The sequence below is a fragment of the Phyllobates terribilis genome, unplaced genomic scaffold (assembly GCF_046119375.1).
Source record: "Phyllobates terribilis strain yellow unplaced genomic scaffold, ASM4611937v1 Scaffold_1__5_contigs__length_1240528914, whole genome shotgun sequence".
In the NCBI taxonomy this organism is placed as follows: domain Eukaryota; kingdom Metazoa; phylum Chordata; class Amphibia; order Anura; family Dendrobatidae; genus Phyllobates; species Phyllobates terribilis.
The window spans coordinates 356,482,592-356,501,283 of NW_027362761.1; the positions used below are offsets into that span (position 1 = coordinate 356,482,592).

The 18,692-nt window shown below is 42.7% G+C and overlaps 1 protein-coding gene across 1 annotated transcript; it reads right to left on the bottom strand.

Moving 5' to 3' along the window:
* Nucleotides 1–426: 426 nt before the first annotated feature.
* Nucleotides 427–18,385, bottom strand: DENR (density regulated re-initiation and release factor). The gene is made up of 8 exons (XM_073654680.1): nt 18,229–18,385; nt 14,909–15,027; nt 13,921–13,940; nt 11,238–11,322; nt 4,201–4,281; nt 2,621–2,737; nt 2,402–2,541; nt 427–693 (listed from the first exon to the last, which is right to left on the bottom strand). The coding sequence occupies exons 2-8, from the start codon at nt 15,015–15,017 to the stop codon at nt 649–651; spliced, it is 597 nt and encodes a 198-aa protein (XP_073510781.1). The 5' UTR covers nt 15,018–15,027; nt 18,229–18,385; the 3' UTR covers nt 427–648.
* Nucleotides 18,386–18,692: the final 307 nt, after the last annotated feature.

Genomic DNA, 18,692 nt, shown 5'->3' on the forward strand with positions numbered 1-18,692 from the left:
AGGGACGAGTGAAGGTCTGAGGTGTGCCTCCTTGCGACACTAAGCAAAAACTGAAGATGGCTGACGCAGTCCAGGGGTGTATACTGCAGAGGAGGAGCCACAGTTAATCTTTTTCAGATTATGCATAGTGTCGCCTCCTAGTGGACAGCAGCATAACACCCAAGGTCCTGTGTCCCCCAATGAGGCGACAGAGTAATACGGTAATTCAGCCATCATCTGTTGGGAAAGATGAGAGCTCACCTTGCGAGCCCGCATCAAAGTCGGAGACCCGACATATGACGTAACTGTATGTCATATCTCGGGAAGGGTTTAAATAAAAGGATAGCCATATTAGAATGGTATCGGAAAAGGAGAAATTTTCAAGCCCAAAATTATATGGCTTCTAGTGGCATATCATCACTCAGACCCTAGGCAATCAAGAGGCAATTTGATAATGACCAAAAACATTTTTATTAAACTAAACACATATCATGCGATTGCATGAGGGAACCAGTTACTTTAAGTTTCGGCATTTAATAATAAAAACAAAAAGTAGCATTCTACAGTGGTGAAACAAGGTGGTAGAGTTTGACCGAGGACACACAAAGCTCTGAGAATCCTCTCTCACTTTGGCTACATAGTCTAGGACAGTACAGGCACGATGTTAGGTTACTTCTTCACCTCCCCAAGATCATCAATGCTGTCATCATCAACCTGTCAAAGAGAGACACATTTACTGACAACGTCACTTCAAAGGTCTTGCACCAATACAGACACATAAAAGCCAATTACAGTTATTGTCTCACATCCTATGTACTACACATCACAACTGAAGAACACATCCACAAGATCTATCCCATTGTAATAAGCCCGTAAATGACAAATGAGCAAACGTTTCCTCCCCTGCGGCCACGGGCTAGGACAAAGAATCTGTAAGCTGGTGATGTGCAGGTACTATTTCTGGTCCTACATGCAGGGCCTTTTCTAGACTTTCTTGCTGCTTGAAGCAAAAATTGAAATGGCGCCCCTGACTGCAATGTAAGGCCACGTTCACACTATCAGTATTTGGTCAGTATTTTCCATCAGTATTTGTAAGCCAAAATCAAGAGTGGAATAAGCAGAGGAAAACTATAATAGAAACACGTCACCACTTATGCATTTTTCACGCACTTTTGATTTGGGCTTACAAATACTGATGTGAAATACTGACCAAATAATGAACGTGTTCACATGGCCTAATATAAACCTGCATTGAATAAACAATTCTGCCTGTTTTGGGGATTTTGCTTTTATGGCATTATTTGTATAAAACAACGGCAATGGAAGATTTTGGATACTTACCTTAAAATAGCTTTCTCAGAGCCTTCATTGCTACTGCTTTCTCATGGAATAGCTTTGTGCCAGTCGGTGGGGTGTACACTGCTGGGGAGACGCTAACTTTTTTGCCTAGTGTCCACCTCCTAGTGGCAGCCTCCTACACCCATTTTTCCCTGTGTCCCCCAATGAAGCAATAGAAAAAAACGAATTCTGGTGTTCAACCTTTTTTTTTTTCATTTATGTCATTTACTGTCTTTTACGGGTTAAAAGGGATTGACCTGGCTGAATGAAAAGTCTGCAGTCACTCCATACGACTGCAGAATCGTGACAGTGTGGGTTGTGCACATTATGACAATTCATCTATATTCCTTGTGCGATAGGGCAGTAACATGACCATATGTAAGTGACTGCAATACTTGTCATTACGGGCTGACCAGCCTCATCTGGCCTCTCTCAATATAAGAGAAGCTAGATGAAACTGGTCAGCACATCACCGCAAGTATGTCAATCGCTTACATGCGGTCACATGGCCACCCATTCACACGGGAAATGACAGCCATGTGCATGTGATCACTGGCAACCGCTCTATTTACGTGCTGCGCTCTGAGATTGGAAGTGGCATCTAAATGGTTAAGAGCAGCAATCGGAGCTCAGATCTGTTCACTGCTGTTAGAGACAGATGCTACCCATATAGCACAGCCGGCATATGCACTATGTGAAGCAGGTTGAGTTTCTGAACCCTTTCCGCACACAGTGACCCGCTCTGTGGAGTACAAAGGCCAAGTTCTCAGAGGGTAGAATTTTTCCTCCTCACTGAGGGACACCTCAGTCCGGTGCCTGAAGAGAGATGTTCATCCCACCTCATGGCAGAAGCGGCCTTGCCTATACAAGTAGTTATGCCTCATGGGATGTATAAAAGTGCTGTATAAAAGCATACAGAAGCCCAAACAGGATAACAATACTAGCACTGGTAGGCAAGAGCCGCCCTTAATAGAAAAATATTACATATGACCTCTTTGGTCAGGTAGCAGTCAACATAATTATTCTCATTCATCAATTGCACAAAAACATTGTACAGAGGTGGCCTGCGTTTTCCGTAGGTTACCTCTGGCCACTTTTCCTGGATTACATCAATAATGTCATCTGTGAAGTCTCCCTGAATAATGATTTCATCTTCCCCCGTCACTGAGGCACCGCAGGAGAATTTCTGAGCAAAGAATCTTTGTGCTTCCTTGAGATCAATTTCTGCAAAGACAAATTACCATCAATCAGCAAATACAAGAATCTGAATTGTAGTGCCGCTCATGGGGCGTCTCAGACTCACCAAATGTCGCCAGCCCGCACACTCTGGTTACGTATTTCTTCTTTGCTCTGGGGATTTTGGCTATTGTGACCTTTTGGGGTACAGTCTTTTTCTTTTGTTTAATCTGACCTCTTCCTCCTGCAAAAGTGCAAACCCTCAAATCAAATTTATACAATAAAAAGGTGGCCTAAATCCATTCTCTCAATAGGTGTGACCGTTTAACTACTATTGATCACTCTTCATATGACTTTTTTTTTTAATAACATTAACACTTAATGATGCCAATTTTATTTTTTGTGTTTTTTTATTTTAATGTCTCTTCCAAGAGCCATAACTTTTATATTTTTCAGTCGTCAGTGGGGTGAAATGGTGGGAAAAAAAAAACAACCTGCAATTCTGCCATTGTTTTTTATGGGCTTTGCTTTTACACCATTTATTGTGCGGTGTAAAAATAAATAAATGCCCGATTATTTTTTATTACTATTTCAGTGGCTTAAAAAAAATCTCAAATTGGTAAAGAGATCCAGACATTTTTTTATTTTTCTGTAAACTGATGTTTGTGTGCTGAGTTTTAAAATGTGCGGCAACTGAAAACCAGAAATTCTGGAGCCCCTCTATATTTTTCTTTATGTCATTTTCCTTATGAGTTAAATCATTTCATATTTTGGTAGATTGGACTTTTACAGACACCTACACAACATGTACTATTCTGTCCTCAGGAGGGAAGGTGTTAAGGTGGGAAGACATCTTAAGCTGCTTTTCATAGAAAAATGACGTGGCCGCAATAAACCAACATGCCAAATCCTACCTCCCCGACATCGGTTGGGTGACTTACTGAAATTAGTCCCAAAAACAGACATCACTGGAACAGCAAAAGTTAAGTGAGGCGAATATCTCTTAGATTATATGCGGAATTACAGCATTTAAGAAGGGGTTCTCACAGCAGTGGACAACCTCTTGACTGGATGCATACTTCACTGCTCATGCCCATGAAATATATAGTATTTGTCTTTAAAAGGGAACCGGTCATGAAAAATCCCTATTAATTTGCAGATATTGGGCTAATCTACAGGTTAATAGCATTATGAAGTGGTGCGGCCAGCTGCCAGGAGGAAGTTAACTTTATTCCTCTCAGAAGCCTCGGGCTTTCAGTCATAGAGGCACAGCTTCAGTCACCGTTCAGTACATAGTGCCGGGAGTGTGATTCTAGTCACCGCAAACTGACAGCTGACTCCGTACTGATGCACTGCTGAGCTGGCTGTCAGTCACTGCCAGGATGTGGTTACAGCTGCCGCTCACTATGTACTGAGCGGTGCCAGGAGTGGCGCTACTGTGACTGAAAACCGGAAGTTGCCGGGAGGATTCAAGTTAATTTCCTCCCGGCAGCATAGCCTTCGGTGCGGCGGCCACATGGTTTCAGAACGCTATTAACCTGCAGATTAACCCCATATCTGCAAGTTAATAGCGTTTTTTCACGACAGGTTTCCTTTAATAAAAATATTGTATAGAGATTAAAGTATTTCTCACATTTTCTTCGAGCAAAATTATTATTATTTTTTTTTAAAGAAACACGCTTTTCCTGATTAGCAATGTTGTTTTACCTCTTTTTTGTTTTTTCTTCTCCTCCTCTTCACCTATGGGACCTGACCCCTCACCGGGAATTTCTTGTTTGGGAGAGTTTCCTAGAGAATTAAAAAGAAAATTGTTGGTGCCAGGTAATATTCACATGAAGGAAGTTTGGCCATTTTCTTGCAAGACAACGAATAATAATAATAAATAGCAGTCCTTTATTTGAAAAAAAAAAAAAAAGAAAAATGCACAGAAAAAGGAGCACTGAACCCAAAGAAATGTATGCTACGTGCGAAAGATTTGCAAACAGTCAAAGAGAGAATAGATCGAAAGAAGAGATCTTAAAATGTGGAATTGAAACAAAATACATCAGACAGCTCTATAGCTTCATTATAAATAGGTTTCAACTACATAAACTGAAGAACCTCTGAGACATTAAATAAGTCAATAAGGAATATACTAGAATTTTTGTACAAGAAAAGAAAAAGTTTGGCGAGTGCACAGAATATCCCAAAGTTAAACTAAATAGAAGGAAGTATAACAGTAAACAGCAATTTATTAGTCATGTATGTCCTAATCAACAGCAGTACAAAAAATATTTCCCAGGTAAAGTGTTTCAGAGTTGACCCTCACATCTCATGGTATTTAGTGCCCACCACATGGTGATCTAAGGCGAGATGTGGCACTGATTACACAGGGCAAGCACATACTGAGAAATAGTAATGCACCTGATAACAGCATCATCTGATGCTCATAATCTGACATCAAATCTCATGTGAGATTTGTACAACCGTTTTGTTCCACCCTGCAAATATCTCACAGCGCCAGTTATTATTGCTTTCCAAAGAATGTGATGCTGTTGCGCTTGAGTGTCAAGATACCCATCCTATGCACTTTACTACAATGTGTGTATAAAGTCCATTGTCATTGACTAATATAATAGGGTCTCTCGGATTCAGCTGCTGTGTGTTGTGCTGACGAGAAAAACAGAGCACATGAGGTCAAAATCTGTGACGACGGCTCCCAGCAGAGCCGATGCAGTTGTGAATACAGTCATAGAAATACCAGTAGAACTGGAATGGTGCAGAGATGCATCAAACAAAAATAACTGTCAGCTGCCACATCGGTAGGATCAACCGTCACCGATGAAGCCGGACCCAAAGGGCCTAATCCAGTCTGCAAATGCATAGTAGGGCAAGCTACCCATCCATGGCAGGAATCTAGATTTCTGCCAAAAATATTGGATTCCAACCCAACATGTAATAGTCTTAGCCCTATAAATGAAGGTGACACAGCACCCAAGAAACAATTCTGCTCATCAGTATAAAAAGATACTGATGAGGCGAAAATAATTTTTGAAATTTGGTTACATTAAAGCTATTGCACGGTATGCCTGCTATAGCCCCTGTGTTGCAATTTCTATTGCTGGCTGTAATTTGAAATTTTGCAACTCTCATCTGTCTTTTGTAGTGCTGCTTTATGACCAAAGACTACATTAAGTTTGTGCTGAACCTTGTGGTCATAAATCAGCTGAGAGGAGTTCAGAAAAAAAAAAAATGAATAAAAACAAAAACACAAAAACATTTTTGACACATTCTCCTGTCTTAAAGTCATTCTGTGGCCAGCAACATGCAGATAAAGAGCCCGTAAAAGCCAAATGGTGCAAAAGTTTTAATGCAACCAAATTGCAAAAAAAAAAAGTTGTTTTTTGCTCAAAACACATGCATAAAAAAATAATGAGTAAAATACCCCCCCCAAAAGGTGTCAATATCCTTTAACTGGGGTACATGCACTCTTATGTAAAATCGGTCTTGATATTTTAAGCTTGTATAGTAACAAAAAAAATAAACATCATTGAAAAAAACTCTAGATTTTAATTTTTGCCAGCATTTTCCAGCCATATTACAAAATATTTATAAACGACTCAGCAAGATGGTAAAGTCAACATGACTTCATAAATAAGTGAATTTTTTTTTTTTTTTTAACAGTTCATAAATAATGATTTTTCAAAAGAATGACACTCATTAGTGGAAAGTTAAATCCAGCATTTTTTCATTGACTAGAATAGATACTTGTCCAAATAAAGCTGCAGACGCCATCCTGAATGATGGAAACCACCAGCAAACATTAAAGGGAACCTGACAGCTGATTTATGCTGCTCAAACCAAGACCAGCGCTGTTATTGCAGACATTTACAGTGCCGGCAAAAAAAATCTTTACAAGTTCAATGAAACCACAAAATCTTAATATTCAAGTGTTTTATTGTGGATATTTTATTACAATTAGTATTTTGTCATGTCACCCTTACATTTTATCACCATCTGCAGTCGTTTAGGCATGGATTCAGTAAGGCCTGGCTAAGTATGTGGAGTCCATGTTTACCCACAGTGTCTTCAGCACCTCCTTTAGATTGTTGATGTTGCTGGGTCGTGTCTCTTGAACCTTGTTTTTCATTAAATTCCAGGCATTTTCTATGGGGTTAAGGTCAGGGGAATTACCTGGCCACTCTAAAATGTTAATGTTATGGTAGCTGAGAAACTTTCTCACGGCCTTGGCTTTGTGGACAGGGGCTCCATCATGCATAAAGTAATCACACTGATGTATGACCCAAAAAGTAAGCATGTGTTCTCCCAAAACAGTAATATAATTGCTTGCTTTCATAGTTATAATCTTGGGAAGGAAGTACAAACCTGCCCTGCCCATGCTTCCACTGATTGCACCCCACACCATCACACTGTCAGGGTGTTTAACAGTCTTAACTGTATATTTTGGGTCATACCGTGACACGGTACTCGGATGACGCACAACCTTTGAGCCTCCCCTGACCAGCCTGAAAGTGCTCTCATCACTAAACATCACTTTCTTCCACTGTTCAGATGTCCAATCTTGATATTTCTTACAAAAGGCAAGCCGTTTCTTCTTCATTGCTGCTGTGAGCAGGGGCTTCTTTGCGGCCCAGCAACTTAGTAGACCCAGGTCCTTCTGCAGGCGGTGACGAATTGTCCTAGTTGCGATGTTCTGGAGGAGCATAGGGTACTTGTTTTTTATTTCAACGGCAGTTATAGAAGGATGCGACATCACTTCACGCTCCAGAAGCTTATCAGTCCTTGGTGAAGTCTTCTTAGGTGCGCCAGAGCCGGACTTCCTCTGCGGTACCATCCCAGGAGGCAATGATGCCGCCGACCGCTTCAGTTGATAAATTGCTTCTCTTGACACTCCCAGATCTCTAGCTACAGCAATCACTGAATCCCCCTTCTCGAGCAGAGTCAAGGCACGGGATTTCTCTTCCATTTTAAGCTGCTTTCGACCCATTGTGGGAGATAATAAAAGACTGCCTAATAGCAAAACTGGCTGAGCTGCACATAACAACCAGAGTGCAGCTTTCGCTTTACCAGAGAAGTGAAAACGGAGCGTTGATTGGTTGATATTTGCAACAAAGCCAGCTTTAATATTAGACAGTTTTTTTATTATCTCCCCCATTGTGTACACTAAAGTGAAATTATGATGTGGATTTTATATGTAAAGTTTTTTTTTGCTGCGCAAGTGTAAAGATTTTTTTTGCCGCCACTGTATGTTTTACTCTGAATCACTGCAAACATACCGTACTTTTATTTGCCAACTAGGAATAATACAACCGATGACTAGTCCAAAAGGGAGGTCCACTGGCGACTTTTCCCCTCCCTTCTACTGTTGATTGACAGACATGTCTATCCTTATAGACACAGATTCCTGTCAGTCAAGGACAGAGGGGCGGGGTAAAGCCAGCTTATAAAAGGGAACTCTATTTTCAACAACTTTCCATAAATCAATAACGCTAGCAAAACTTTATGATCTATCTTATCAGAGAACTCTGCTTTTTTTCTCTTAGGAGTCATGTCTTCACAAGTCATAATGGCCGGAATAGTGTTACTCTTCATGTATTCACATGACAACTCATTAGGAAATGTTATATATATATATATATATATATATATATACATACAGTACAGACCAAAAGTTTGGACACACCTTCTCATTTAAAGATTTTTCTCTATTTTCATGACTTTGAAAATGGTACATTCACACTGAAGGCATCAAAACTATGAATTAACACATGTGGAATTATATACTTAACAAAAAAGTGTGAAACAACTGAAAATATGTCTTATATTCTAGGTTCTTCAAAGTAGCCACCTTTTGCTTTGATGACTGCTTTGCACACTCTTGGCATTCTCTTGATGAGCTTCAAGAGGTAGTCACCGGAAATGGTCTTCCAACAATCTTGAAGGAGTTCCCAGAGATGCTTAGCACTTGTTGGCCCTTTTGCCTTCACTCTGCGGTCCAGCTCACCCCAAACCATCTCGATTGGGTTCAGGTCTGGTGACTGTGGAGGCCAGGTCGTCTGGCGTAGCACCCCATCACTCTCCTTCTTGGTTAAATAGCCCTTACACAGCCTGGAGGTGTGTTTGGGGTCATTGTCCTGTTGGAAAATAAATGATGGTCCAACTAAAAGCAAACCGGATGGAATAGCATGCCACTGCAAGATGCTGTGGTAGCCATGCTGGTTCAGTATGCCTTCAATTTTGTCACCAGCAAAGCACCCCCACACCATCACACCTCCTCGTCCATGCTTCACGGTGGGAACCAGGCATGTAGAGTCCATCCATTCACCTTTTCTGCGTCAAACAAAGACACGGTGGTTGGAACCAAAGATTTCAAATTTGGACTCATCAGACCAAAGCACCGATTTCCACTTGTCTAATGTCCATTCCTTGTGTTCTTTAGCCCAAACAAGTCTCTTCTGCTTGTTGCCTGTCCTTAGCAGTGGTTTCCTAGCAGCTATTTTACCATGAAGGCCTGCTGCACAAAGTCTCCTCTTAACAGTTGTTGTAGAGATGTGTCTGCTGCTAGAACTCTGTGTGGCATTGACCTGGTCTCTAATCTGAGCTGCTGTTAACCTGCGATTTCTGAGGCTGGTGACTCGGATAAACTTATCCTCAGAAGCAGAGGTGACTCTTGGTCTTCCTTTCCTGGGGCTGTCCTCATGGGAGCCAGTTTCAGCTGTGTGTCCACCTGACTTCGGCACAACACAACTGATGGTCCCAACCCCATTTATAAGGCAAGAAATCCCACTTATTAAACCTGACGGGGCACACCTGTGAAGTGAAAACCATTTCCGGTTACTACCTCTTGAAGCACATCAAGAGAATGCCAACAGTGTGCAAAGCAGTCATCAAAGCAAAAGGTGGCTACTTTGAAGAACCTAGAATATAAGGCATATTTTCAGTTGTTTCACACTTTTTTGTTAAGTATAACAAAATGTGTTAATTCATAGTTTTGATGCCTTCAGTGTGAATGTACAATTTTCAAAGTCATGAAAATACAGAAAAGTCTTTAAATGAGGTGTGTCCAAACTTTTGGTCTGTACTGTATGTATATATATGGTGGTCCAAAAGTAGGTGGACAGAAAATAACATTTATTTTGATTTCTATATAAAATTATATTTACTAACACAAGCATAACATTGACAATTACATTTTATTCTGAACAATAATACAAATGCCCTTAAATTTTATCAATGCAGGTGCTCAAACTGTTTTCCATTACAATTTGCACAGCTTGGAAGTCTGCCTCTTACGCTTCGACAAACTTTTTTGCACAAGTCTCTTTGGGTATTAATTTCTTGAAATGCATGTCTTATGTAATTTTTCAAATCACTGACACTTTTTGGTTTTCGACTATAAACTTTGTCCTCGAGTACTCCCCAAAAGAAAAAATCCATTGGGGTCAAGTCTGGTGAACGTGTCGGCCAATCAAGTGGGCCGCTTCGGCCAATCCATTTATTAGGAAATGTTTCATCAAGATCCTCGCGGACTACTCTTGAATAATGTGGAGGGGCCCCATCTTGTTGGAAATAAAGGTCATTTGAATTAGGCTGTTGCTGTAACTCGGGAACAACTTAAGCATCTCGAAATTCTAATGAATCATCTCCTGGAACTGTTCCATAAAAAAATATTGGTCCTAAAGCACCAAAACTTGAAATATCACCCCAAACATTGACACCAGGCGCATTTAGTTGTTGCTCTAATGTTAAATGCATGTTCTCATTATACCAGTAAATACAATTATGTCTGTTAATATGGCCGGAGAATTTGAAAGAAGCTTCATCACTCCACATAATCACTTTACACCATGTTTGATAAATCTCCCCCTTCATAACCTTATTACACTTTCTGTCCACCTACTTTTGGACAACCCTGTATATATATCTATATATATATGCCGAAAAAGTTGCAGCATTTCAATGTAAGGCTGGATTCATTCACACATCCATGTGAAATGGCCGAGTGCTGCCCAATTTATTTATTTAGTTTTATCGGACAGCACACTGACCCATTGAGGTAAATGGATCTATTCAGACATCCATTAAAATGACATTGACATCTGTGAAACTTGGAGCATGTGCTATCGTGATCCAATTTTGAGGCTCAGAAAAACAAAACGCTCAGGCAGTACACAGATACGTCACACGGTTGTGTGTGAATGCAGCCTAACATATAAACAGCTGCAATAACTAAATCCGTGGTTCTGGCCGCACGAATCAGCTGTCAGATTCCCTTTAAAGCAGAGTCTGAGCAAGATTATAATCAAAATACCTGTGGTGTTAGAGTGACAGTCATTAAATAACAGACTAAGGCTAGGTGTATACTGCTTCTGTGCACCTTGCCTAGAGTTTATATCGGGAATGAATTTTCCAAGAAGTATACTACATCGCTATAGGCGACCATTCACCTGACAGAGGCCGAATGCGTGTTCTTTCGACCTCCATCTGATTCAATCTTCATCTGGGTAACTGTATAAAGTGCATCAGACAGCGCTTTCCTATACAGAGGAACACTACAAAGAAAAGTATACCACTGACAGTGGAACCCTATGATGGCCGGATGCCTAAGCGACATTTTTCTTGGTGTTCAGGGATATGACCCCTTGTCAAAAGGATGCAAGTCTTCATGGCAACTACACACAAATGACAATCAAGATGAGCAAATAGCACACAAAAAAGAGAAAAGCTATACAGCAATCACTTACCTAATGTAAGTTTAGCAAACTCGTTTGGAAAATTCTTCTCTAGCCATTGTCTGCACTTCGTAACATCGGGCATGTATTCACAGTACTAAACAAAGCAATGAAATGGAAGTGAGGCACAGCGAGTACAGTATGAGTAACTATAAAGTATACAGTTAAAAACTTCTTCCACCATTTATAAGTTCTAATCAATGTACAGTTTATATTGTATTCTCTATGGAGTTCTATTGTCTTCTTAAAGCACCACTCCAGCGTTTTATTGTTTTTTCTTGCAGAGCTGGAGTGGTGCTTTAAGTGTAAGCCTCCAAAGATATACTCACCGTCCAGCATCTTCCCCGGTTTTCAGCACCGCTCCGGAGCCGGAAGTCAGAAGCTAAGTCACAATCTCACAATACAAGTCTATGAGAGCCAGAACGTGGCAAGAACAAGGCTCTCATAGACTTGTATTGAAAAGTGACCTCCAATGCGCTCCATGAAACACTGGAGCAGCCGGCAGGTCACTTTTCACAGGAGACCGACCGAAAACCGATGAAGGCGGCGAAAGGCGAGTATCAGCCAGGGGGCAGGGGCCTTACACTCCAGCAGTGCAATAAAAAAAAAAAAAGCTGGAGTGGTGCTTTAAAGAAGTTGTCCTATTAGGGCAAGCTCCTTCGATAGTCCCCTTGGGGCCTGCAGACATCATAGAGCAGTGTTCCCCAACTCTAGTGATCAAGAGCCACCCACAGATCACGTTTTCAGGATTTTGCTGAGTATTGCACAAGTGATGGAATTAGCACCTGGGCAATACTAAAGAAATAGTGAAAAGATGTTGTGTTGGTGTCTCCTGAGGACTAGGGCTGGGAACTCTTTTCTCTTTAATAATTTGGGCAAACCGCCCAAATTGATGTCTAGGTGGAGTAGGAAGGCCCTCCATACACATTGGGATATATTCACACTTTTGCTTGGACGTTCTAGTTGTTTTTACTGTTTTAGGGACAGAGACAGAATCCATGTCCAAAATAAATCAGTTGGATAACTACCGAAAACAGGAGCAGAGAGACCTCCATGATTATTATGGTGTTTGTCTGGGGTGAATTATGTGTCAGTTTTAAAAGAAAAAAAAAAAAGTTCTGTATGAAACATGTTTTCGAATCTAAAAAAAACAAAAAAAAAAAACCTGAACTCATAATCCAGATGTACCCCATAATAATCAATTGTGCCTTCATTTTCAGTTCTGTATCGGATCAGTTTAGGACATAAATTCCGTTTATCTGTTTCTAAACAGGGAACAGGCAGAGTGCCCAAATGCAGATGAGAACATGCCATTAGATGGTTAATTCTGCAGAAATAGGCGGTTCATTTGACTTTAGGGTGTATGGGCCCTTGATTTCCATGCAGCAAAATCTACATGTGATGACTGCTTTTCCTGGGAATTACCACTGCTCACCGGGAGGACTGGGTACAGTGTCCTGGCATCTACCCAATTACCAGGGGACCTTTCAGATGGTTAACAACTATCCAAGTGCAGACAACTCCTATCATTTTAGTTAGATCTAAATAAACCCCAGTCAGCACAGCTGAGAACTTGCCTGGATATTCTGATTGACTAAAAGCAACACTCAATGTTCTGTATGAAGTGAACTAGTCACCAGAAAAACGCTATTAACCTGCAGATATGTGGTTGAACTGCAGGTTAATAGCGTTCTGAACCTACACGGCGCCTGCACTTAGACCCCCGCTGGCGGGAGGAAATTAATTTTATTCCTCCTGGTAGCGTTCTGATTTTAATCATGGAGTTGGCACAGGTTCAGTCACCGCTCAGTGTGTAGTGAGTGGTGTCTGTAACCGAGCCCCCAGCACTGACTGACAGCAGCTCAGCATTAGGGCCGGCTGTCAGTCAGTGCTGGGAGCGCGGTTACAGTGGCCGCTCACTACACGTTGATCGGTGACTGAAATTGTGCCGGTGCCACCCCTATAACTAAAACAGGAACGCTACTGAGAGGTGCCAGGTAGGTTCAGAATGCTGTCAACTTGCAGATTAACCTCAAATCTACAGGTTAATAGCAATTTTTCAGGTTCCCTTTAAGGTGGTATTCACAGGAAAGTATTTCTCATATGTACGTGGTTTTAAATAAGGACAGCAGACAGACCAGAGCATTTAATACAACTATTCACACATCCATTTTTTTTTTACGGTTTTGTGTGTCTGTTCCATTTATCTCTCTGAATGTCCTATTCTGATCGATCACAATCAGTCATGTATCAGGCTCTTTCACACTTGGATGGCAAATAAGAGAGACCAGGTTATCTTTTTTTTTCTGTCTGCAAAACCAGAGACATTATATAACTGTGCCCTAAAATGTTTTCCTCAGCTATATGCCAGAGTGGACAGTCCTAAACTCCACCGGTGGGGCTTATCTAGTGAGACCTCGTAGCAGCCATTAGTTCTACACCCAGATGCGGGTGTCTCTTATGATGATGATAATAATGTCTGTAAAGCGCTGCAGAATTAATGGCGCTATATAAGTGTGTAACATAAATAAACCATGGCGTGCCTCAAGTCCTAAGTCAGGATGTGAGCTATGGCACACTGCGGCCTCCAGACACAGCCGGCTCAGCCTGCACCGGCTACAGAAACCTCATCAGCTGACAATTAGCACTTTTTAATAATGCAATTTTACAAATAAGGAGAGAACAGAAGTCTTACCTCTGTGGGTAGTGAACACACTGTAGAGGGACAAGAGATTATATAGTGTTAGTCTACAAGAGATTTCATTTTCAGAACAAAGACAAGGACACCATGAAAATAAGGGTCTAAAAATAAAACAAGTATGGATAATATAGGATATGAATAATATAGCACCATTTCTAAGGCAGGAATAATAAAAAAGGAGAAGAAGAAACCAACATTGAACAACTGGACAGATTAGATCACCATAGGTAATTATGGCTGCAAAATGCATTAACCCAATAAAAAAAATGGTTAAGTAACACAAAAAGAAAAAAGTAGCAACCGGCTATTTAAAGAAGTATTCAGATGAAAAACTTGAAAAAAAAGAGTGGAGGGTCATTACACACAGTACAGGCCTAAGGGGGCTTTCACACTGCCTTCAGGCACCCGTTCAATGGCCCCATCAGGGCTTACGTTCAGACTCGCCCCGCAAAACGGGATTCGAATGTATATGCTGATGGGGTCATAGACTCTAATGGTACCATAGACTCTAATGGTGCCGACAGAGCGAACGTGCGCTCTGCCGTGCATCATTTTCGGGTGTATACACCTATTGGAGGTGTCCGCAGTCTACTACGTCTAACCCACCCCCCACCCCCCAACAAAAAAACGGGATTCAAACGTAAGCCCTGACGTGAGCCACTTAACGGGGGCCTAAATGCGATGTCAAAGCTCCCTAATACTACATCCTGCACCATTTTGTCACATTGTTGCTACTCTTCAGTGGCCTTAGATTCAGTGCAGCCCTTATAAACGGTAGCAGACTACAGTTCCCATCATACATTGCTCACACATATTCCAGGATGTTCTCATCCCCCTTTATACCATACTCCATCTTGTGTATCATGTACCACAAATTTTAACAGACTCCTGTTTTTGTTTTTTTTTAAAGATACCCCTTCCATAAATATCATAAAATTGTATACTTAAAAAAGTGAAACATAACCTAGAAAGAAATACTTGCCTCCACAATACAGTACTTTTAGTGGATAATCGCCATCGACTTTAGGAATTCTTGAATCTCCTTTATAATCTTGCGATGGCTCTGAATTTTCAGTTGCTGTACTAGCCATCTCCAAGACCCTGGGAAAAATAAGCCAAGATTACAGCTTGTAATGCAGAAATAGCTTAAAGGGGTTGTCCATCGGGATCTCATACATTTACAACATATCCACAGGATATGCAATAAATAGCCATCAGGCACCGGCCAGCAAGGAGGTGGCCTCTCCATTCATTTCAATAGGAGGTGTGATGAACCTGTAGCCGCCATCTTGGTAATGATAAATCATATCCAGGGATGGCCACACTTCAGCAGCCCCCACCCTTGGGACCTTCTGTTAAAACGTCAACTAGATAGTTTCCCCCCATCCAGGCTCCTGTAAGATAAGAAGCCTACTTAACACTTGAATGCTAGGAGCTTCAAAGACTTCGAGAGGAAACACAGCCAGCAGGGGGGGGTGCTTCGTCTATCTGTACCTGACCATTTGTCCCATAGGACTAGTTTCTTTGTCTGTCACAAGCATGGAGGCATAAGATATAGAAACATGAAAAGTACACGCATGTTGCGTGGGATGGGCCAATAAAAAAATATCACGGCGTCCCGGAGCCATTGCGCACACAAGCCTCCGCGGTAGACGTTTGTACGTGCTCTGGAAGCCAAGATATAGCGCTGAGCCATTCCTGAGGACCGTATGGTATCATAATTGATATCAAAAGGTCGGTTACGGCGGCCCGAATCCGTGGGAACCCCTGTGGGTATCCTGAGACCATCCCAGAAGAAGTTATTGGGTTCCTTAGAATTTGGGCTTCTGATCGAAGTTAGACCTGAGGGTGGAGACTGAGCCAGCTGACCTCACCAGCAGTGGGCGGGACGGGGCAGGTAAGATAGCAGGACAGACAAGAGACAAGTCAGTCTTGACCCAAGAGTGGTGTGCTGAACATCTGAGCACCAGCTGAGGCCACCAAGGGGAGGAGCAGTTTGACCATGCGGTGGTAGGCCTCAGCCTGTAACAAAGAACCGTGCCTGCGACCGCAGAATCCTCTCCCTGCGTCACAAGAAAATCAAGAAACCGGTAACTGATATGCTGTGGTGATTCTGTGTGTTGTATTCCATTGTTGTATAGTTTAGCCTGACCTTATACCTGTGTATATTTAGTTGTATATCGTGTATCTAGTGTATTATTATAATCAATTACCTCAAGTAATTGTGGGCCTGCCTTTTATTCTGCATAACGAACGCACGTCCGTGTGAGCTCGGCTCAAGCCAAAACGCTACCCAGGGTTGGTTCCTGACCCGATATAGGCCCATTCACGGACTGGGCGTATATCTAAAATAGGGACTGGTGGCAGCATACCAACTGGGGATTGGGGAAGGCTGGTAGTGACGGTCGGAGGTTCAGATATATATATTCCTGGCGCGGCCAAGGAAGATATATATACCGCCCTCACTACAGAGGGCCCCGATACCCAGTAGGTTACAGGACAGTCTCCCTGGCGACCGCTTATCCTAGGTGCAGTTCCTTGACTGACCTGAGGCTAAGAGGGCGCTAGCGAGTTGTGCTGTGTAGTGACGTTACGGTTTAGTGACGTTGAAGGGATAACACACTACCGTGTTCCCTGCGCTGGTTGCAGCTACCTGGCACTACTTTCTCTAGGTGCAGTACCTTGACTGACCTGAGAGGTAAGGGGGCGCCAGAGAGCTGCACCCACCGGCCGGCTTTCATCACAGGAGGTGTGAAAATTGCTGAGCGTGCTCCCCAAAAAATAAACAGAGCTGAAAGTGTGTGGCCATCTCTCTGCTGATGGCGAGGGGCGACCGAGCCCAGTTCTCAAGATGGACCAGTGTCTCTCATACACTTATGGCTTATTCTGTGGATATATCATAAATGTGAGATGGGAATACAGATAAGAATACCATGAATTAATGTTGAAGGTGTGGAGGGACATATAAATAATACCGTACTACACCTGTATAAGAATGATGCCCATTCACACTACTGTGTACCACAGAAGCACTGCCATCACATCTGCACATTGTACAATGGCATTGCTACCATCACCCCAACATGGCATGGCCTTAGGTAAATTCACTAGCCATAGCTACATACATCTGGACGTGGGCTGTATTTTACTGTCCACTTTACAACCACAATTTCCAGCCCGAGTGCGGGTCTTATGACCTATACCTACAATATAGACATATAGGATGCTATAAATGACGGCCACGAGACCCATGGTTGGGGCCTGGAATTTTGGCTGTAACGTGAACGATAAAATAAGTTTTTATGCCTCATCAATACTTGTAATGGAAAATAGGAAATGAAGGTGCAGTGAATACTAGAATGAATGACGCCGAGGAAGCAAGGAATGGAGAAAAAAAAAAGGAAATAAAAAAGACAGTCCTGATCCTCATTTCCGGCTAACAATGGGGCTGCCCACATACACGTTACATAACACACTTAGGCGGGAACCAATGGAATTTAGTTAGAAGTTGTGACCATAGTGGGATATCTCCATCTCATACACCTAGAACGTGTCCACAGTAGATCTACCTCCCACCAATGGCACCCGCGTTTATCATGAGAACAGGGCCCTGGTGCACACAGCTGTTATGGGCCAAGTTGGCAAGATTCCCAATCATTTGTATGGGATTTCAGTACGAGTCTCCACTGTCACTAGTGTATGGCAAGACCCCGTTCTTGAGATAAATGCAGGTCCTATTGGTGGGACACCTACTATACATTTATGGCTTGTCATGTGGAAGTGTCTGAAATGGGAATATCCCTTAAACCACCATTGGCAGTGCCAGCACAGGAACGAATAGGACGGTAATAACCAACACGGCATAAAGGACGGGGAGGGTTTCTGATTGGCAGCCCTAAATATACATTAGTTATTGGATCACCCCTAACCACAGCGGGCACACCCACCATCCAGAGCCTGGCAGTGCCACACACCCATCTGCTATATTTGAGCAGGTTAGGGAACGCAGGTATATGGGCCCCTGAATGCCTGTGCTGTGTATGGAGGAGGCGGGGCTTGCTGGGATCTGTAGTGCCTCAGCAGGTGGCAGGCACATATCTTCTGCTCCAGCTCTCTAGTGGGTGGAGAGCTCTGCCAGGCCTCTAGTGGGCAGGGGAGCCTAGAGGAAACTGCCAGGATGCTGAGTGTGGCCCTGATCCGCTCTCATGTGTCGGGCCCTAGGAGGACGGGGACTCATCCTGCTCGTATACTAGTGGCAGACATCATGGTGCTCTCAGTCCCCCTCATTATAGCGCACATTACCCGAGCAGCCGTCCTCTCTGCTCCCGGGATCCGTTTCACATGCAGATCACAGCCCGGTCCCCACGCCGGGGAAGCCGTCCAATGCCGTTTCTCCCTGCACCACCGCCACTTCCGCCGCCATGATGCGAGCCCTTCCCAAGCCATGACTAGACTTCCGGCCGCCATCTTGGTACACCCAGCTCGTAGTTGTGCGTATTACTTGTGAGGAAATCTGCCGGTCATCCCACGTGTGTTGTGTAGATCGCTCTCTGCTCCTTAGTAGCCGGATTGTTACTGGGGCAGTGTATGGAGGACACAATTTACTTTCTAAAACCCCATTCCTATTACTGAGCATCCATCTTTATTGACCTTTGAAAGACAATAAGGTTAAACTGCACTATTTGACAAGTCAGCTGCACAGAAGCATTTATCTGTCTGTTACTGGAGCAGGCAATTTTAGTGCTGGAATCCGCTGACCAAATGGC